The 23,257-nt window shown below is 34.8% G+C and overlaps 1 protein-coding gene across 1 annotated transcript in view; it reads left to right on the top strand.

Annotated features, from left to right (window-relative positions):
* Nucleotides 1–23,257, top strand: part of LOC309475963 (uncharacterized protein) — a 195,660-nt gene that overhangs the window by 165,280 nt on the left and 7,123 nt on the right. The window contains exons 10-11 of the mRNA XM_082138990.1: nt 1,410–1,517; nt 1,648–1,679. Coding sequence (XP_081995116.1) covers nt 1,410–1,517; nt 1,648–1,679 — 140 coding nt within the window. The remainder of the gene's footprint in view (nt 1–1,409; nt 1,518–1,647; nt 1,680–23,257) is intronic.

The following is a 23,257-nucleotide window of genomic DNA, read 5'->3' as shown; positions in this document are numbered from 1 at the left end:
AAGTTTATTTGACAGTCTAGATTTTTAATGACCTATTATATGTATTTAATATTTAACGTATACATAATTTTAATTTTATAAAAGTACACTGATTGGAGAGGCTTGTGTTGTTCAATAAATGTTTAATTTAAGCAATTTTCTGTATTACTTATTAATGGTTAGATTTTATGAGATAAAAGAAAAAAAGAAAAATCGCCCAATCACATCGGCCAAAAACCAAACAAAAAAAATTCGGCATCATACAACAGCCATCGGCTGCCCTGATTTCTGGCACTAGCCAGAGAAAAATCCATATCGGTCGACCTCTAATGTTGACTACTGTAGTATCTCGCTACTTGTAGTCTTTTTATTTGATACTTTTTTAAAATTCATAATCACGTAAATAATAACATTATTACTCTGACTTCTACTTGGGTACAGATTTTGGCACAAAATGTGGATAAATGTTGCTTTTCAGGCTGAAAGTCAAGAGAGAATGTTTTATCACTTTCATATCCACAATTCTCTCATGTTGTGTGTCTTTCCCCCCAAAAAAATACCCTCCAATCATCTGTTGGTTTGTGTTTCAGGTGTTTCTGCTGCTGAACGATATGAAATTAAGAGAAAGTCAGTGATGGAAGGAGAACCTGTTATTTTATATACTGGTGTAATAAGAAAACTGAATGATTCAATAACATGGTATCTTAATGAGATTATCATCGCTGAAGTCTGTGAACCCAATAAAGCCTGTACAGATGTTCAGTGTAAAGAGAGATTCAAAGACAGACTGAAGCTGGATCATCAGACTGGATCTCTGAACATCACAAACACCAGAAACACAGACTCTGGAGAATATAAACTACTGATCAACAGCAGCAGATTCAGCATCATTAGGAGCTTCAGTGTTTCTGTCACTGGTGAGTTTCATTTAATCATTCAGTGCATTTTCACTTGAGCAGGTTTAAAATACAGTTCATAATATTAAAATCCAAACAGTAAATGTTTTCATTGTGGCCTGTTTAAAAAGTGAGTTTGGACTCCATATGTACTGGTGTAAATCTCAGTCAAAAGTATCCACCTTATTTTTCAGGTAAGAGCGAGCGCGGCCATTTGTAATTTTAATGTGTCTGGCTTCCGGTGTCATAAAACAGCTCATTATGCTGCTTGATATTGAAAACTGGTGTTTCTAACGATATTATTTTAGTGTACTGTCTTAATTAGAAACACGCTGGTTTATAGCGCAAACAGTTTTACAGTTTACTGCACTTTGATATTATTCTTGTCGATATAGCGGGTAATAAATCAGAAGTCTTACACATTCACAGAAAACACATTACTTCTGTGTAGAAAAATAAGGTGGATTGGTAGAGCTGATTATCAGTTGATCTCTAGTAATAATGTGTGTCTGTCTTTAGCTGTTCCTTGTTCAGGTTTGTCTTCAGCTGCTGTAGGAGTAATATGTGCTGCTGCTGCTGGTGGAGCTGTTCTGCTTGTGGCTGCTACTGTGATTTACTGTCACTGCAGATCAAAACAAAACGGCAAGTATTACATACAGCTGATCTTCCAAAATATAAGATTTATTGTGCATAAAGAGTCTTTAAAAATGTATAAAAGTATGAATTTTTTATTTTAATTGACCAAAGTAAGAGTTTGTTGTTGTTTTAACAGGAAACTGGACACTGCGCCATGATTATGATCAGGTGAGATACTGTGAGCTCTGAATCTGTCTGCAAAAACTGAATGAAAAAAACGTCCAAAGCCAATCTCACCAGTCTGTTATGGCTACGCTTACCAGAGTCAAATACCGCCTTGCTTTAGGAGGAAATACTTCTTAGCAAACTTATAGTCATAATAGTGTCGACTTGGAGAATGGGTAAACTTTGTTCATTTACATATACTACCGTCATTATAATGACAATACAAAGCAGGTTGAAAATTGGAGAAGTGCCATTTTAAGAGAGCGCTTCTCTTGTGCAGTTTGACTTCAGAATGAAGAACAGGGCTCTTGACATTCAGGAAACATCAGAGAGAAAATCACTGTTTTGTGTTTGTGTGACTGAATCATCAATACTGAACATTTGCTTTTCCTTCTGTGAATCTGTTTCTGTCTTTCAGGAGGATGATGTTAGAGAACCAGTGTCCCTGTAAACGATTGACATTCTACAGGAGGGTGCTGCTAACGGGACGTCCACTGGTCAGACTGATGGGCCACTGATTGCAGCTGATGATGAGATTCCACAGTAACATTATCATTTTAACAGTGTCACTGAAAAGGAATTCTGTCAGGACCACTACCGTTAAATACGATTGACAATTACCATACAGTTTGGATTGGCGGTATGGTTCCGTTCTGGGCGAGAACTCCCTGCGCTTCATGCAGCCTAGCATGGATAAAAGCAGGGAGAGTAGCAATAATCCCCCTTGGGGTAAACAGAACAGAACCAACTTGATCATTAAGAGAGATGAGAAAGTTAAGAAAAAGGAAATGGAAGATTTTCTGACTTTCAGCTAAATAATGTCATGATACCACATTAGTTTACTCTTTCTTGGAAATGTGAAAAGGGTCCTTTAATTGTGAGTTCATTTTAATTGTGTTAAGAACAAAACTTTTACATGTGCATTCAGAACAGGAGAAAGTCGCCATAACAATCACAGAAGCTACCTCAAGTATAATTGACATGTTTGCCTTGATGACAAACATAAAAAAGAAATTTACTAAATATTGAGTTTCATCCATAGACTGTAAAAATATGGATGACACCCCTTCACTCTCTCCCATTGGTGAAAAGTGAAGCCGCCAAAGTCTTAATTTTGTCCTGATTTAGGACCTGATTCTGCGCAGTAGAATCACTGTAGAAATGAAATATAGATTAATCTTTATAAAGTTACAAAAGTAATTCATTCGATAGCAGTGAGGGCTTACTTTGTCTTTTGTATTTTGATTAACAGTAAAAAAAAAAAAAAAAGCAGGAGGTTTATTAGGCTGCTGTCCCTTTAAGACCGAATGCATGGATCCAATATGGCCTGCCCTACTGTACAAATGTTTTCTTTGTTTACGTTCATTAAGATATAACCCACTGTGTTTACCAGGATACTCACCAAGACAGACATACATTATTTTGTGTGAATTTGTCCGTTCAAGTGCGAGATGTGAAAGAGAAATCAATTCAGTATTCACGTGCTGTCTGAGACGTGGGTTTTTGGGGAGCGCGTGCTTCAGATATTTGCGTTCGTGAAACTTCTTGACCTGATAACGTCCTGTAATAATGTAGGGGACCACTCGTTATACATAAATCATTCACACGGATCTGTGAAAACGACTAAAAACGCTGTATTCTGCTGCGAGGCCATTAGATGGCGATGCAAGACGCTTATTGTGTAAAACGCATGTGCAGGACATCATCCTTCTCTCTGATTTGTGTTTTTGTTGTTTACACGGAGACCGGTTTCAAAAACGTGCACTTTGAAACCCGTTTTCAAAAGATTGTGTTTCCAGGCACCCAGAATGTCGGTGTCGTGTAAATGAACTGCCAAAATGCATAAAAAGTTTTACGTTTTTAGTTGAAAATGGTGTCGTGTAAACAGCCCCTTAGTTTTATTTACATTTAGTTTTAATCCAAATGATGCATGTGTGGTGAGTGAACGATCAGCAATCAAGAGCAATGCAACAGAAGCTCTCTCTCTCCCTCTCCCTCTCTCTCTCTCTCTCTCTCTCTCTCTCTCTCTCTCTCTCTCTCTCTCTCTCTCTCTCTCTCTCTCTCTCTCTCTCTCTCTCTCTCCATTTACATATCTGATGAATTACAAACTTTCCACTGATGTCTGTGAAAAATCTACTGCACATTTATATCAGCTCACACACCATGGCTATATAGGCGTTATACATTTGCTTCATAGACAACCTGTAAAAATGTGAAACAAATGGGGAAACAAATGTGAAACAAATGTCTTCAAAGACTATATGTGCAAATGCACATTTTAAGGCAATTCAGTCTGTACTTTTGACACTGTTGGAATGCCTGATTATGTTAATTTTTATTTTTATTTTAGCAATGGCATCTTCGCTACACTAGGGGCTTTCGCACTGGGTAGTTCTAGGAGCTAGCCACCAGGGTGGTTCCCCGAGAAATAATGTGTCCCTTATTACGGTGCGTGTCCACTCACATTCTCCGTTTTTAGTTTACAATCTGTCTAATATGTTATTCTATAGAACTGTTATACATAGAAAGTAGACAGTAATGAAACGTTATTAGCGTATGCCATGTGCTTGATGTCCAGTGTCGCTAGCTGAGCAGAAATACATAATCATGTTTGGCTTGGTCCCCTCAAAGTCACGTTAGATTTTTTTTCCTCAGCGTAAAGGTTGAGAGGTTCATCTATCACTGTTTTCCATGTTTGTAGAGTTAGTTTCTGGAGTAAATACTGTATATAGGCTATAATCTGTGAGTTATTTTCAGCTTTTTTTTTTTTTTTTTTTTTTTAATGGCTGGTGCTGGTGTTTCGCTTGCATTCGACCAATCAGCATATACTAATGTCACTGGTAGTTCCAATAGACGGATTTCTTTGCAATGTCATCACAGAGATGCACGCGCAACTAGGGGGCAGAAAGCATGACACAGAGCTTTTATACATAGAATATAAGGTATATAGAATATAAAAAAATATTATATCATATTAGAATATCATATTTTATAGACCTTTTTTCTGTCATATTAATAATCTATTATATTATCTATATAATATTAGTAATCAAATAAATCCTTTTCTTTTTTTAGAATGTCAATAATTTAATGTAGCAGTAAAACATTATATTGAATGTATATTATTATTATTATTAATATTATTATTATTATTAATAATTAAAAAACGTGAAATAAAAATAATGAAAATAAAAAACATTAATATTATTAATTCAAATGCATTATTAAAATAAATATTAATATAAAACTCATTCCATATAATATGGACCTTTTATTCTATCATATTAATAATCAAATACAATATAATAATCAAATACAATATCAAACATACATATCATTATGTTGTTAAATATGTCTAGTATGTGTCAATAAATGAATGTAGCAGTAAAATATTATATTTAATATATTCATTTAATGTACATTGTACAATCAAATAAGAAAATAAAATATTAATAACTTGAATGCACCATCAACGTAATATTTATTCATTATAATATAAACCTTTTATTCTGTATTTTTCATATCCACTTGGACATGTGATCCATTCGTGGTCTGAAATAGTGTAGGGATCTGAGAGTTAATGTCTTAATATAATCGGCGGAGTCCGCAATACCTAGACTCCAAAGTAATTGATGCTAGCCATTTCCTCACTGTCACACACCAGCTGTCACATGTCTCATGTCTTGTACAGTATGTTTACAGTATCAACATCAACATTTAGGATAGAAAGGCTCAACAACCAACAAAAAACTAGGTAATTTCATAAATTCATAGGGTATGTCATGTTTTTATGATTATAAACTTAGTTGGTCAATTTAATTCAGAGACCTGATGACTAACGTTATAACTTAGCCTACTAGTCAGCTGTTGTTAGCTAACGTTTTATATAATTTTATATTAATATGCAAATAAAACACAACAGATCCAACTCTAAAATGGCAGTTTATTATTGAGTCAACAAGAATTTACAAACAATGTGACATCTTCATTAATTACAATGGTTGATTAACGTTACATGACAATAATTGCATGCACCTCCAAGTACTGTTTAAAAAACGATATAATATTCTTTGTGGGCTTCATTAATGGTGATCAATAATTGGGCAGAACAGATGTTGTAGGCTATACCTTCAGAGATTTGCATCCACCTCTTTTCTCAGCATAAATGACTGTTACCTCACGTGAGGTGCGTTCAGAACTCAACATAACACCTGTTAGCGGTTTTGCCCCCTGAATGCACACGCATCCAGTATTGTTTGTATACAAGAAACCCGTCTACAGTGCTGGTTTAGACCCTACTCTGAAGTAAGAGATAAATTAGTTCCTCCAAATGGAGTTCCTAGAACTAAAATCGTTCCCAGTTCCTGCGGTGCGAACACGTCAAAATCCGGGAACTTCTGCCAATAGTTCTAGGAACTATGAAAAGGTTCCTCCGGTGCGAAAGCCCCGACTATCAGGGAATGTTAATCTCAGAACTCAGCTAATGTTCTGGAAAGGTTCTCTGAGGGTTATTCCAGTTACAGTAATGGAAAGATTGTTCTCCAAATGTTAGCACAAAAACTTTATTTATACAGCGTTCATGGAACTTTTTTCCTGAAAAGATTTAGTTGGATGTTTGTCTAAATTTTTTTTTGTTAAATGTTGCTACTTTTTAAGAGTTGCTACTGTTGTGGCAGATTTAAAATCTCTGGTTCAGGTCTCAGAAGAATGAACTTTATTGAACAATTCAACAAAGTGAGATGCCAGCTGTTCATCTGACTTACAATGGTCAGCCTTCAGGTCTTATACCTTTTTCTTATCGCTAGGTACCCAATGAGCATCCGTACAGTTATATTTTTCTTTTTGCTCCTCCTAGAGATATCGCCATCGTTAGAAACATCTTCCCTTATAGGCCTTCTTTCTATTGGTGCAGAATCTCTGAGCATACGCCTTTTTTAAAAAACATCTCATATTACATATACTTTTTTGAAAACTTCTCATATTACATGTTTTTTCAGTACCTTCTTGTGCCTTTCAACATGCCCACCTTCCCGTAAGATATATTGTAAAAAGCTGTACAGAGCTTTTGGGTACTTTTCCATCCTTACAAACCTGTGACCTAGTTTTCTACTTGACATTACAACACATAGACTTTTGCACAGTATGTTGAGTTTAGATGCTGAACAGCTCACTTAACCAACAAACCTCCCTTGTTCAACCAGCTTTGTTAACTCTAAACTGGTGTTTTTACCGGGAAAAAAATATACATTTCACACTCCACGCTGATTGTCTTCACCCTTGAATGGTCTGGTTAACAAAGTTTTGTGTTTAAAAAAGGCAGTTCAAATCCAGAAAGACTTGATCTGTGAAATATCACCATTGTGTCCTTGACTCTGAATCTCAGGAAGTGAACCTGTAAAAACTGCACTGAAAGACAGCTACAAAAATGGCAAATGTCTTTGTAATGTATTGTATTGTATTGTATTGCATTGTATATTATATTCCACAACTGTTACTGCTGCACAAGCATTTTAATGGTGTTAAGCACCTGAAGTTCATGATAAAACAATATTTTTATTATAGATTTCATACATGTTGAAATGTGTAAAAGTGAGTTTTTCTTTGTTACAAAAAATCTGTAAAGTGCATCATTCTGCCTTTTATAAGTATTGCTGATTAGTTTTTTTACAGTGAAGTTCTTGTATTTGATGTGAGGATGATGGAGACCTGTGGAGCTTTCGGGGTAGACCACTGTGACATTATCCCTCTATTTACCTCCATTTTGTCTTTTTCAGTTCTTAACTTTTTAATTCATGTAATTGTGAAACTCCTCTTCAAAGCATCACAAGTCGCCTTGTGCAGAATATTTTTTATATATTTTGACTTTTTTTTTCTGAAACGGCATTAGCCAAAGAAAAAGTGCCTAAAAATGAGCCTGTAAACACATTTTCAAACAATGTAAATAAACTTAAAAGATCTCTGTTCATGTGATAAATGCCATTAAAACGGATCTGATCATAACTCATAACTGCTGCAAGCTGAATTTGTCATGATTTTAGAGCTTGTCATCACAAGTAACTGAGCTAAACTAACATAAATTGAGTGATGATTTTTCGACATAACACTCAAAATCTTTAACCTTTACTCAAGCTCTTGATCCAGTAATACTAACACTTTCTCTTCTATTCTCTTCTCTTCTCTATTTAAAAAAATAAATAAAAATTAACATGTAGCCTACTGCGTTAGACTAAACTGAGAAGGGTCATAGCACGCATATTGTTGTCTTACTGTTAGTTTAAAGTCGCTTTGGATAAAATTGTCTGCTATGAATAAATGTAAATGTAAGCTACCTTGCTGTTCAACTCTATCCTTAGCAATATACACAATGTCTAATCAACTGCAATTTCAAAATAACAACAACAACAAAAGGTTATTTCTGGCCAACTTGGTCAATTTGCTCCTGTTAGATGTAATACTTTTGGGCAAAAAGTGTCTTTTTATATTTTATTGACACCATTCATTTGTAGTATTAAATTAGATGTTTCATAGTTACAGATTTTTTGGGGGATCTTAAATCATTTGAGACACACTACTGTCTCCTGAAATACACACTTACAACAGACATCAACACACAGTAACACCACATGTTCATGCAGAATCTTTTTGTTCATCCATCAGATCAAGCCACATGTTTTTACAGAAGTAAAAGAGAGAGAGACATATACAGTAGATGAGTAATTAGCAGCTATGATTTGCACTAGAAATATACATATAATTGATAAAATTGTTACAACTTTTGAAGTTTTTCAGGGACTATTTCATCAGTCCATCTCTGAATATAACAAGTGAACGTTCCCATAATGACCCTGCTGTATGTCCACTGGGATGTTTTGATCATTAAACTATAACAGTGAAACCTATAGCAGGAATTTGAGCTGGTTTCGTGCTGCTGGTGTGGTTTATTATCATGATGGAATAGCTAGCATTACATGCTAAGGCAGAGCTGATATGATAAAATGTAAAATTACATTTTTATGTAATCTATGAGTAATTGAGTTTGTTATTGTTCAAACAGGGCAACAGGGGGCAGTGCAAAATATCCAGCATGTACATCTGTGTGATAATAAAAAAAATATATAAAAAAAAGAAAGCATTGATTTTGTAAGGCCTGATTTAGTCCAACATCAGTTTCCGATAAACTGGTGAAGGTTTCTGCGCATTACTGTCTTTTCAGCATGGCAAAGTAATTTAATTACCTCTTTGTTTCATCTGACTCCAAAAATGAAAAAGGTTTAATTGATGTTTGTTAATCATAAATGTAGGTGAATGTTTGATTATTCTATTTAACTCTTTATTTAAATTGCATTCGTTCTTCCGAATTCCTAAAACGTTTTGAGTCTCGCACCGGCCGGGTATACGATCTCTTAAACATAAGCTCATCAGTCTTGGTCATTAGACAGAGGCAATTGACTAATATTCTAGACGGCCGTACTCCACTTTGCTCATTCTAGAATATATTATTTAGTCCCCATAGATCTGAACACACTTAATTATGGTTAGATTATATCTAACCAAAGGTCAAGACAACAATCAAGCTGACCAACTTAACTACTTCTAATGGTAACTTTGTATAATCATGCCGTGGTTTCCCACGTACACTTAGTTAGAATGATATTACAGTAATCAGAGGTTGAGGCTCACCCTATTTAGACTGGTCTAACATCACACTGTTGCTCTAAACGGAAAGCCCATTATTAGCCTCTTCAGTCTAAGTATACATTGATAAATGGCAATGTGTTAGGCGGAGCTCTAAAACTTCAGTTTGCGTGCCCCAATGCTCCACAAAACTGAGCGTTAGTCTGTTATTAACCTGAGCGTAGACTTATGGTGTTATGGACTTAACGCAATCTACTAGAATCATTAATTTCAGAGTAAGTCAGAATAAATCCAAATGTAACAATTTATTATTAGCCAGATAAATGTATCATGTCAATTACATAATCAATTAAAAGATAATCAATACAACAACATCAAATGCTCAGGGATAAAGAGTAAAAGATGTATAGGCTATACAGTGTGTCTGGAGGCTATCACGGGCTGTTCTCACTACACATCGCCCCGAGCCTCTGGAGACATTTCTTTATATACTCAGGACAACACATCCCCCAATGTAGGGAATGAACTTACTATAGGAATTTGCAATGACTAGAGTTATAGACATGGCGGGTTCACACCTCGAGGAACAGGAGGTAGCTTGGATGAAGAACCCATGGGCATACCCAGTAAGCAAAGTATCTCTAAACCCTTATTACCATTTGGTTTACTTGGAGATGAGACCATTGTACCAGTCGCACTGAGACATTTTAAATGATACCAAACATGACTGTTAATTCACTTGTATTGACATAGAACATTATAATTTAATATTTCTAAGTGAAGAGAATTATGTGGGGGATAAGGAACAAATGTTAAGGAAGGACATAAGGGAAAGAAGCTTCACTCTGGGGTGTGGAGACAAACGGCAGTGTGTGTTTGTGGTGTCCATATCTCAGGAGATCAGAGTATCTGAGCTTCTGTTTGTCTTACAATTTACAAAACAAACAGTGAAGCGTGGGGGGTCAATGTTTAATAATGAACGTAAGGTAAATTTCCATGGTAAGATAAAAACAGAACATTCTCTGGATGCTATTAGAGCACCACTATATTAAATTAATACCGAGCAACAACATTTGTGCAGATGTGTATTTGATCATCGTTTTTTGGGAATATTTTCATACACAGCATCAGTCTTTGATTTCTGCAAGGGAAAATATACTCAATCAGGAACATTGCTGATTCAAAAGAAATTTAATAAAGACCAAGTGAGGTTTCTCTGTGCAAAGCTTAATCTTTTGTTTTGTTCTGAAAAACTACTGTACAGAACAGATGCTAACATGGAGCAGCAAGAGGAAATCAGTCAATCATGACTTTTCAAACCGTTAAATCATCAAACAGAGTTTAAGTTCTGCAGGTTTTTCACGACAGCCTGTGCTGAGAATGACTGTCTTTCACACTAAAGCACTGACACTTGTTGCATCACGTCTACAAAGAAACCAATGACTGCTAAAGCTGCATCTAACCTCAAAGACAATCTAAATGGTATAAAAGCTGATTTTTTTTTATGGGTTATTTAAAAATAGCAAATCACATTACATATGATTTTAAACAAAAGATCACTTAGGCCACAGATCACATAATGAGCAAAAATAAAAATATAAATCATTTTCAAAAAATGTTTTGAAAAAACTAATGGTTTTTTTTTTAAGGTAATGAGTTAAACCACAAACATAACCGTCTGATGCTGCAAACTTCAATCATCAAACTTCAATCACACAAACTGACTGCAACTACTTCTTACCTTTTGTTGTGTTGTTGGTTTACTCAATTCTGAATCAGTTCTGTCTTCCTCTTGGGTCTCAACTTCAGTAAGAGTTATGACAGACATGTTAGGACAGGTGTTATAATTATATAGAAATGTCTGTCTTAAAAAGATAAAGATGTGCACAGATGAATTGCTTGCTCCTCTGACCTGTTTTTCTACATTTCTTGCAGATGCAGAAGATCACGACTGCAACAACAATCATCAGAGATCCAGCAGCAGCAGAAGAGATCAACACTATGGACAATAAAGGTAGGCCTTGATCTGTAATGGACAAAATGAGCCATTAGTGTGAGTGAATCTGTCCGTCTGATCTACAGCGAACATTATGAAACATTAGTACTATATAACTGAGAGTAAATCAACATTAATATCATCATACCTGCACATGTGTGACAGAGTGTGTTGATGTCCAGATGTGTGGTCTGGTTGCTGATGGGATTGTTCAGCACACAGCTGTAGGTGTTTTTATCCTGATATTCCACCTCCAGAGGTAGAGAGAGACTGATGCTGAGATCACACACACTGATGCTGGACAATACACTGATTCCTGCATACCAGGAGAGAGTCGCATCACTCACATTCAACACTGAACACACCAATGAACAAGTTGATGATGATGATGAACATTGTGAAGAGTTACTGATGATGACAGGAACAGGCAGACGGGCTGAGAAAGATTAGAATAAATCAGAATAAATCATACAGAATAAATCATACTTTTTCACAGTGTTGTAATGTGCTGAGAGAGAGAGTCTGTGATCTCATTCATAAACAATAGACTGCTCAAAATGAAAGTATTCAATAGGCTGAAAAGGAAAGTAAAAAATAAGTGTGTAAAAATGATTTGGCTCACCATAGACTGAGAGATTGAAACTCTTTCTCACACTGCTCATCTGTAGTTTATAATCTCCAGCATGTTCAGTTGTGGTGTTTGTGATGGTCAGAGATCCAGTTTGATCGTCCAGCTTCAGTCTGTCTCTGAATCTCCCATCAAGATCATCATCATATACAGTGATGCTGTCGTCCAGTACATTGACTTCAGCTATTAAAGTGTTTTCATCTCCAAACCTCCACAGAATCAGATCTTCGTCCATCATTTCAGTAAGATCTGAGTTTAGAGTAACAGAATCTCCCTCCATCACTGACACTGACTGTATTTCATTAGTTTCAGCAGCAAACACACCTGGAGAACATGAACAGGATCAGATTAATGCTTCTTCTGATGGTTTACAAACCAGAGGTCAGTTGCACCAGATGGACGTACACTGAGTTGTAAGACTAGACTGGATGTAAAATACACCTTAAGTCCTGTATGGAATTAAAGCCTGTTGCATCATCTAGGAGTATCACACATCTGAGACTAAATCTTACAGTCAAAAGTGTAAAGTTAAAAGTCATGACTTGTTCAGACAAGATTACTTTCATGTCAGTGAATTAATTGTTACTGCAGACGTCAACTGTAATGTTTACGGTTCATTTGCGCAGGATAATTGAGATGTGTGTGCCGAATACACACTGCCGACTGACCTAACAACATTTATAATACAGAAACCATTATAATGTAGTGTAATGTTTGTATGTAATGTAATGTAATGTTTAATAATGAAGGAAATATTAAATATGAATTTATCTGGGATTATTAGCAGAAACTGTATATCATGCATCATCTAGCTCGGCTGGACAGTTTGATTGGAAATAATTTTTCACGTCTTTAAGTCCATTCACTGCAAACGATATTTAGCCTGTGAATAATTTAAAATAACTGTAAAAAAAGCAACATTATCTGACACATAACATAATTATTAATTACATAATCCTTAGGCTTCAAAGTGAATTAAGCTGTATGCGCATATACCTTTGAGAAAGACCACTTTGACATTTGCAGAAGGCTTATATGTAGCTCTTTTACTTTTAATAAACAGGGACGATTCCCAAATTTAAATAAACAACCATTTACATTCTTCGGACGTTTGTGTTGTATGAATGTACAAAGAGTTCAGAAATAAAAACCTCATTTTGTAATGTTTATTGAAATCTGATGGTGAAGTGTCTTCACTTGATATGATGACTTGAACAATGAATCATCTGTGCTGGCTGTAGTTGCACATGGTCGTAGTTTTAGATGGTGCAACAGGTATCCATTTTTATTGAAAGGCTGGATGAAGCTGAGCCGCCGTAGATCTTACACACAGTTATTTTACTGTATGTTCAAATGGTGACACGGTTCCTGATGTTTGAAAGGATTAATTGAACTGCTTTTTGACCAACAGGCCTAATATATTTTACTTCTGTTGTTGTTCATTATTACTACTACTAAAGTTTTTAATATATTTTATAGAGGTGACTATGTATGTTCAGGAACAATCTTTGAAAACCACAAAAAAGCCCTGAGTTTTGAAAAGTGCTTTCTGAGCCCCACTAAATTTATTCAGAATAGAAATGTCCATTATTTACCCTGACTTTTAACAGTTTAATGTATTTTTAAGGCCTGTAAATCACAATTTAAAAATTCTCTGTCAAACAAAGACAACGGCGAATGTACAGTATACGCTGTTCTGAAATATTAAGTCTAAAAGCCTGAAATGCTTTTATAACTTACCAGTCAGATGGCACCAGCACAAAAAGAACAAAACAAACATGTGAAACATTTTCTTTCGTCTGATCTAATAAAACTTTCCGCTGAAAACACTCATCTGTGTGAATCCTCCCACAACGAGTCTGACCCTCCTAGTTCATACAAAACCTGAACGCATGTTATACTGCATGTTTAAGTTACATTAAAAAAGTTTTTTTCTAGCTCTAATTATGGTTTTAAAATCTGTTTTCACAGACAAGGCTTAAGTCTAGTCCCAGACTAAAATGCATGTTTGAACTGTTTTAACTGAAAGCACCTTGCACTGACATATCTCAAAATATTGTTTTGTCTCAAGACGCACACTAATGTTTTTTTATAAGGCACGTATATATAAGCTGAATGTCTTAATTAAACTAAGGGCTAACCCTGGCTTATCTAAACCCTGTCTGTGAAACCAGGCCTAACTGTTTTAACAGTGGAAAAATCTATTTTTTTCTCATTTAACATTGATAATGTAGTTGGATATTTTAAATAGACTACATAAAAGGAGAACATTGTGTGAATCTCCTTGGATTAACAACCTCAAATGGTTTTATAGTTCAATTGAATAATCAATTATTGTGTATATGAAAAAAAAAAAAACCAGTTATAACCGTTTGACCATCTCTCATTGCCAGTCTCATTGAGGTGTGACTCTTGCAGCTCATCTATCGAGTCAAACTGAAACTCCTGCGGTCGGTTTTCTTCAGAAACGTGGTTTGATCTGTTGGATGGACAAAAAGCTTTTGCACGACAGGGGCCATTTGTTTCATCTGTGTTCAGTTTGTAAGAGCTTGTTCCTGTCCTGCTGAACCTCACAGTCTGACTTCCTCTTGATAAACCTGCTTCACAGAGTAATAAAGTACTGAATCAATGCATCAAAACTAAAAGCAGGGAAAGAAGAGAAACAGTTCGGCATTCTTCATCCGGCCAATTTGAATTATTACCCATTATGCATTTATAAACTAAAGATTAACAGCTAACTAAGGATTTTTGCTGCTTGATCAATTACATTACACTAAATGAGAACATTTTGTCACAAATTCATTTTATTATGCTCATCAAATGTAAATGTTAAAATCAGTTGTTTTTTTATTCACTTTTCAGTAAAGTTAATGACTTTTTAGTGTTTAATATTATGTTGGCGATTTAGAAGAGTTTCTGTGATGTTTTTGTGCTTTGGTTTAGCTGTCGATAACTAGTGTATACCAGACACTAAACCTTTTCCTAGCTTGTATATGACTGGGACTGGTATTGTATGTAAGTTTTGTTTTAAAAGTGGGTTTTGTTTAGTTTTTTACACAAAAATGCAAGTATTTTCCCCCCAGAATAATATTTCTAAAGCCCTGATTTCAATGATAGAAGATTGCTGAGAGCATGTAGTTACAACATCTACCAGCAGGTGCTAGCAGGATAAAGATTAAAGAGACTGTTGCACTTTGAGATACTCCTCTTTCTCGCTTCTTCCTGGACAACATGGTTTAATGAATGAATTACACATGTTATGGTGAATATCTAACTTTGACCGTCAACATTACTAACTAATGGAGTTATGCAGTGATCTTATACTCGTTTGTGTCTGTGACAGCTTGATGTTTAAATTCATCCAGATGTCCATAACCAAAATAATAAAATGCTAAGTTATACTATAGCTACATTTAGATTAAAAGTAAACTACAACCTTTAACTGTTCTACTTAGAACCACACTGCGAGTTAAAGTGATATGAAATAACATTTCACAGCACTGCACAAACGGACAACCGGTCATTTTAAAATAGATTTAAAAAATGATTATAATTAAAATCCCTGGTTAATAGTGAAACAGTGGTGGCGGTCTTCTTAGATTTTAAGAAGGCATATGATATGATGTGGAGAGAAGGGTTGTTAATTAAACTAGATCTTTTAGGAGTAGGAGGTAGGGCCTATAGGGTTTTCCTATATGGGCGCTCTATGGGTGAGAATTGGGGAAGAAATATCTGGTAGCTATTTTGTAGAAAATGGCACCCCTCAGGGTAGTGTTATTAGTCCTTTGCTCTTCACCGTCATGATAAATGATGTATTTTCAGATGTAGAGCTTTTACATTTTTTTTTTCTAATTCCCTGAATTACACCAAACAAAAACAAATATCTACAGTGTCTTTGGTCTGGACCAAAGAAAGTGAACTAGTGGACTTTCCTGGTGAGAATACATATGTCCAGGACGCAATAGGACTGGTAGAACGGTGGTCAATGACATGAGATTTTAGATTTTCAAAAGAAAAAACTCAAGTGGTTTCTTTACAAGGAAAAGGGTGGGGGAAGATATTAATCTTAAAGATAAGGGCATGTACTGGAGAAAGTAGAGTCCTTTAGGTCTTGGGAATTGTTTTAAATGTGTAAAAGGTCTAAAGTGTAAAAGGGTGTTAAATGTGATGAGGTGTTTGGCAGGAATTGACTGGGGTCGAGCAGGAAATCAGATATATGTTGCACTGATTAAATCTGCAGATTATGGTTGTTTGGCATATAGAATTGCACCAACAACACTGGCCAAGTTGGAAGTTACAAACCCAGGCACTAAGAATATGTAGTGGGGCTTTTCGAACATCACCTGCAGTGGCGTTGCAGGTATGGGTGAGATTCCTCTGCTGCTGACAGCCAGCTATTGGGCAAACTTACAAGGGCATGGTAGGTCTCACCCCTCAAGAGAAGTTATGCAAGTAAGCTGCGAGCATTAAAGGGTTAAAAGACATTTGGCTGTGCAGCCAAATGTGGACCTGCAGATATTAAATAGGCACTCAAAGAGGTTTAGGGTGGTGGATTTATGTGAAGTATTTTTTAATCGGATGCATGAGGAGCATAAGGGCTATCTGGATATTTATACAGATGGGTCTAAGGATAATCAATCTGGACAAACTGGGGCTGCATTCAGAGTACCAAAGATGGGGATCAAGGGAAGAGACTGTCTGTTTTTTATGTTTTACTTTTTGAAGGTACCTACACTCCCAGCAAAGATTAAAAGGGTTTCACAGGATGGTGCAGTGGCCACTGACAGTTTGCAGGCATGTGTCATATTCACTTTAATGTTCATGAAATGGCTTACAATGGCATGCCAGACATTTAATAACATTGTCAGCCAGGAGCATTTTCAGCAGGAGGCACACTTCAGATTGAGTTCAGTAAAGGTGGTTGCCCCATCTTGTTTTGTGTCTAAACAATTAGGCTAGGTTAATCTCACTCTCTTCTTATATTTCTCTTCTTATATTTCCCTAACTTAAAACTTTTTACAGTTAAAGATTTGTTCATTTATTGTCTGAATTGTGTGACTGTCATTGTCATTTTGATATTGATATTGAACAGGTGTAGTGAATTGGAAAAGACTTTCAAAGAGACACTGTCAAAGCTACAGAAAGCTGTACACCAACTCTATGTGCAGCCGTCTACAATGCAGCCAGCTTTACAAAGACTGTGGGGCTGGCTACCAGGGAAATGGACAACGGGGAGTGCTTGTGGGGTTTACTCCTCAGATAACAACCCTGGCTACTGTAGCTGGGATTGCTTTTTGGACGATGGAGGTCTTGAAGAGTGAAGTGTGTGTGTGGGCGCAATGCGTCTTTGATGTAACAATTTTGGTCACTTTTCAAGTGTGTTGTCAATATATATATTTTTTCTTTTTCTTTTAAAAAACAATTAAATTAACTGGAAATTATTCCTCATTATTGTACTGCATGTGGTTGATTTGTACGTTATTTTGCTTTAAATACAAAATTCTGATTAATTATTTTCATATTTTAATATAAACATTTTTTTTTACAGTATGGTCCCTTGCAGTTATTGTGTGTTGTCAAAATAATTTAAGATTATTTGGGGTTTTTTTTTACATAAAAACAATTAACTTAAATTGTGGAAATTATTCTTCATTATTTTACATTGGTTAATTTGTACATGTTATTTTGCTTTAAATAGAAAATTCAGAAATTATTTTTACTATAATATTATTAAATAATATTAAATATATAATATTTTATATAATAATATAATATTTTAAAAAGTCACAAAACGTAAAACCTTAGTATACCGCTTCGATATTTTGCGTGAAGATTAGGTCAGGTGACGTTTATATATCCGCTCAGCGCAGTGGAAGTGACGTGTATATATTTGCTTTTATTTGCTGATGAACAATCAAATAACAAATAAGGAAAAAAAATAACAATTACAACAATGAAATGGCATTGGATGACAAAAAAAGGAAAAAAGGAGGAAGACAGTAAATACACTAAGTATCAAAACAATGGAGAAATAAAAAAGAGGTATTAAATCAAATTACATTTCACTCAACAAAATATCATACAATTTCAAAAGTTTGACACTTTTTTTGTTGTTAATTCTTTTCAGCGTCTTAAGTAGTTGAAGTCACACAGAATTTTTTTTAATTTGGGTACTTTTAGAGCAAATTTGCATTTATGAATAAAATATTTTGCCAATAAAATAAATGTTTCCAATATATTCTATTCTACAATTACAATGAGAAAAATAACAAATTACATCTCCCAATACAAAATCAGTATCTACTTTTAGCTTTGAAACAGGGAGTTTTGACAATTCCAACCAAAATTCTTTAACAAGGGAGCAATTAAAGAAAAGGTGATCAATTGCTTTTACAGAAATTACAATTCAAATTAGTATTACCAAATTTAGATGTGATTTCGTTAGTGGGATATATATTATGCAGAATTCTTAAGTGTAGTTCTTTCACCTTGTTGGGGATACAAAATTTGTAAGGTAAGAGCCATGCTTTCTTCCAATTTATATTTTCTATCAAAGAATTCCAAAAAAAATTCCCCCTCCAGGTAATTCGTTTTCTTAATTGAAACACACTTCTTATTATATTATTGCTACATTTTGGGTCATAAATACTCTTGTCTTCAATCAGAAATTTCTGTTCACTCTTTACAATCTCTTCAAATGATAAATGACATTTCATTAGATGAACAAGTCCATTTGTTATAGCTTTTACCATTTTAAGAAATTCCTTATGAATAACAGGGAAATTATATTTAGACATGAAATCATAATAAGAATAAGCATTCCCTTGTGGATCTAACAAATCACAAAGATAATCAATACCCTTTTCATGCCAATTCTTAAGAAAAATCGACTTGTTCTTTGCCAGAATAGTTTCATTGTTCCATAGCTTTACTTTATGTGGGGAGAAATGGTGGACAAAGCAAAGTTTCCATGCCAAAAGAGCCTGTTCGTGGAATTTAGACAGTTTTATAGGAAGCTTAGAAGGCGAGAAATTACAGGTGAGCAAAAACTTAAGCCCTCCCACTTTTTTTATAGATATTGTGTGGGATAATGTTCCACTTAATGTAATAACACAAGTAGTTATTTTTCTGAAATGTATCTAACCAATGCAATATTATATTTCAGGTTGTGGTGGATGTAAGCTTTGTGTTTGGGCCTCATGACAATTAATTTACTTAATCCACAAATGTATGGTAATTGCAATATAGGTATAAATTGGTAAAACTATGTGTGAAAGTGCTCTTACACTGTTAAGAAATTATGTATATCATAATAATTTTAAATAATAATCAAATATTTACATGTGATGGAAATGACATTTGTTCAGTGCGGATCGGAAAATATGTCAAAAAACACCAATTTGTCTTATAATGTAAGTGCGTTCTCTTATGGATCATTAAACTAGACTAGTTATATTTAACTGTTAGACTGTGACAATTTTGATTTGAACACTTTTTTTTACCTCAAGTTCACAAGGCCAAAAGTGCCCGTAGTTGAAGAACCACCCACAAAGTGAAAACACATTTTCAGACTAAATATTTACCCGAACCCACTAAATGACAGTATGAAATTGATGACAATAATGCAGCTGAGATATCAATTACATGCTCATGTCTGACCAATGTTCACTCCATCGTCCAATGTATTTCCTACAATAAAGTCACTTAAGATTGATGAAAACTATTGAAATGCATAACTCAGTTCACAGACATGGAGTTAATTACCCAAATGTGCAAGTTTCAGATAACTCATAAAACTGAAACAACATCATAAACTCTTATATATTCAAACAATGTTGACATAAATGACTCTCTCTTGTGTATAGCGGGCTAACGCGCTAATTGCGAGGCATCCATGCTAACCATGTGCTCAGAAATGCTAACACGTGACACACTATCACTAAACTAAAATAAACTACTTTCAATCCGTACAACTCATCAGTGTTGCATTAAACAATGTTACTACTCAAGACCGAAGTGTTTAGTTACCTGAAGAAGAAGTACAAAAAGATTAAAGAAGAATAAAATAAAAGAGATCGCTGATTGCTTCTTTCCGATATCTGCAAAGGATAGTTGTTTTTGACGCAATACCTTCTGGTCTCCTTCAGTTGTTGCGCTCTCCTCTGCTAATGCTGTTGATCTGAATATAATGATTTCAACTTGAGGTTAGAGGGTATAAGTATTGTTGATAAAAAATGCAACAATAGTTTCCTTGTAGACAGTAGACAGATTTGTTGTTCATTTAGAATTCCTCCAGCTAAAAGTTCCTGGAATTCACGCTTCCAGGACATTAAGTGGGATGAGGTTTTTATGGTTTTCATGAGATACTGTGTCACTAATAAGATTCGTGAGGTTTCATTTAAAATTATTCATTGTATTTATCCAGTTAATCAGGTCATAAAAAGATTTAAGAAAGATATTGATTTGAAATGTTTTTATTATTATTGTATTTGTACTAAATTGTTTTGGTGTGATTTTAAGATCTTTTTTTAAGGAGATTTCTGGAATTGACATTACTCTGAGTCTGGAGGATAAGAATATATAATTTGTTTTGTTCTTAATTTGTTTATTATTTGGGGGAAATATCACATTCATAAATGTCGATGGGCAAAAAAATGCACCTAGTTTTATACAATTTAAATCCGAGCTTTGTCAGTATCTTGAACCATTGGAGGGTGTGAGGAACACCAAAGCAAAAAAGACTATAGACTGTTGTAATGCCTTGAAATGTTATCCTTTTTAAGGACCTTTGTATTATTTTGTAATTAGATACATGGATTAGTTGTTCATATTTGTGTTATATTGCTTACTTTTTTTATTCTTTTTTTATTTTTATTAACTTTTTTTATTATTATTAATATTGGTATTTATATATTATACATTATATATATATATATATATATATATATATATATATATATATATATATATATATATTGGTTTTCTTGCTGTTATTATTGTTTTGTATTACTATTATTTTTGTATTAAATTGTTGTATGTTCTATTACTGAATAAAGCATAAAAAAAGTGATTGCTTCTCAGTGTATCACGGGCGCGCGCCACATACTGAAGTGTGCGATGACATCATCACGCTGGTATGCCAAATGAAAATAATTACATGGATTAATGCACATAACGCTTATTTCGTTTACCTAAAGCACAAATAAACATTCAAACAATATTAGCAATATCAAGAAAATAACATTGAACAATTATATAATGCATTTGAAGAAATTAATAAACCTAAAAATCACTATATCACACAACTAATTCAGAAGCCGAAAGTGTACTGAGAGTGAAACTTCTCGCCTTATTAGACATTCTCTGGCCAGACCCTATTGCTTTTTCCGGAAGCGACACTCAGACCGAACCGAACCAAACCGAACCCTCGTTTGTCATTAGTCACGTGATTTTCACGTTAACAACACAAGCCTCAAATCGCGGCTTCATCTGGCACTCCTATTTTTTTCGACACTAGCTCCGACGCCTCGGTTCAAATGTCACGTCACTACCTGCCGCTATCACTACTACCGCTGCAACTAGTCCATTGATATGTTTCAGGAAAAGTGGTGAAAATGAAGCTTCTTTATAGTTTGCTACTGCTCTGGTTTTTATTCGACCAAGGTAAGATATTTAGGCTTATATATTATCTCTCTTCCGAACAACGATGAAACCGAAAGTATGTTCTGTTTTGTATAAACTCCAATCGCGTTATATTCGACAGGCTTTCATCGTTGGAATTTCGCGTTCTGTGTTTTTGTTCAACCATGGCAATTTACTCTTTGAGGAAATCTCACTTACTGCCAGCGATAAAAAAAAAAAAAAAAAAAGATAATAAAAGAAACTTGAAACCAAGATCCAAGCGTTAGATGTCACGTGACTAATCAAATCATGGCAAAAATATTGAAAAGTCAGTGTAAATGATGAAATCGTGTGATTTGGTATGTCTACATAAAAGTAACCTGGCTTCATAGCGTGCAATGCTGCCTTCACGTGGAGATATCGTAGGCTACTTCCCTCTCCTGAAGCGTGAACAATAGAAACAGTTAGGCTAGACCAAACCAGAGAGTAACAGAGTAGGCTACTGTGCAAAGTCCTTATTAGTCTATTTTTTTTTTTTTTGTACTGAATATGCTTTTGTGTCTTTTATACACACAAACCTGTTTCAGCATATACACAGAATGATAGAGATGACTACAGATTTAAGTACATAATTCATGTTATACTTGAGTTTGTAAATTGATATTGTTAAAAAAAAGTTAGTCTGCGTAGTAAGTTTTTTTTTATATATATAAGTTATTCACCATCATTGTTTTAGGGATAAGTTATGTTTAGGTTTACGTTTGGGCTTAGGACAAAATTTTCAGACAGGAATGTTGTTCCAGGATCAACAAAATGTGATGCCTTACTTGGAAACATCACAGTGACCTTAGTTTGGGTCAAGTGTTGATGAAAAAGATGCATCTTGGGCCGTTTCTTGAAGATGGCTCAGACTCACCTGCTCGGGTTCAGTTATGAGTATTTCATATTCATTCATTACAGTAACATTAATTATGAAATAAGTTATGGGAATATGAAAATTCTTAGTTGCGTGAAATGCACCGATAGGGAAAGGATGGTGGCAAACTGTCAATACATAAGCTCACCCTTTGCAGAATATGCAAGATTATGTTAATTTCTAATTTTCTAATGTTAATTTAAATGTTAATAGTACTGTTCATTTCTCCTTCAGGTTTTCCCTGGATTGTTTCAGATGAAGTGTCAGTGATGGAGGGGGATTCAGTCACTTTAAACACTGGTTTTGAAGTAAAACAAGATATTAAATGGTATTTTAATGACATTTGCATTGCTCAAATCAGCGGAGATCAGAGTAAGATCTGTACAGATGTTCAGTGTGAAGATGGTGATATGAGATTCAGAGACAGACTGAAGCTGGATCCTCAGACTGGATCTCTGACCATCACAAACACCACAAACACAGACTCTGGAGTATATCTATTAGAGATCATCAGCATCCATGAAAAGATCTTCATTGTGTCTGTTCATGGTGAGTCATTATGTGTAGCGGCGTACACTTTAAAAACAATCCAAAAGCCGCAGCAGGCTAAGACACGAGGAGATTATACTAAAGACGCGTCACGCTGAAGTATTACATCTGATGTTATTTTTATTACTCCGTTTCACCAGCAGAAAGAACAAATACCAATCACTTACTTTGGTAAATGCATTCAGTCGAGGGAAGATACATCAAACAGCGCATAGAAACAGATAGTGATGGTAGTA

The sequence above is a fragment of the Leuciscus leuciscus genome, assembly GCF_965113295.1.
Source record: "Leuciscus leuciscus genome assembly, chromosome: 15".
Taxonomy (NCBI): Eukaryota; Metazoa; Chordata; class Actinopteri; order Cypriniformes; family Leuciscidae; genus Leuciscus; species Leuciscus leuciscus.
The sequence above is the reverse complement of the archived record's forward strand: the minus strand, read 5'-3'. Positions and strand labels throughout refer to the sequence as shown.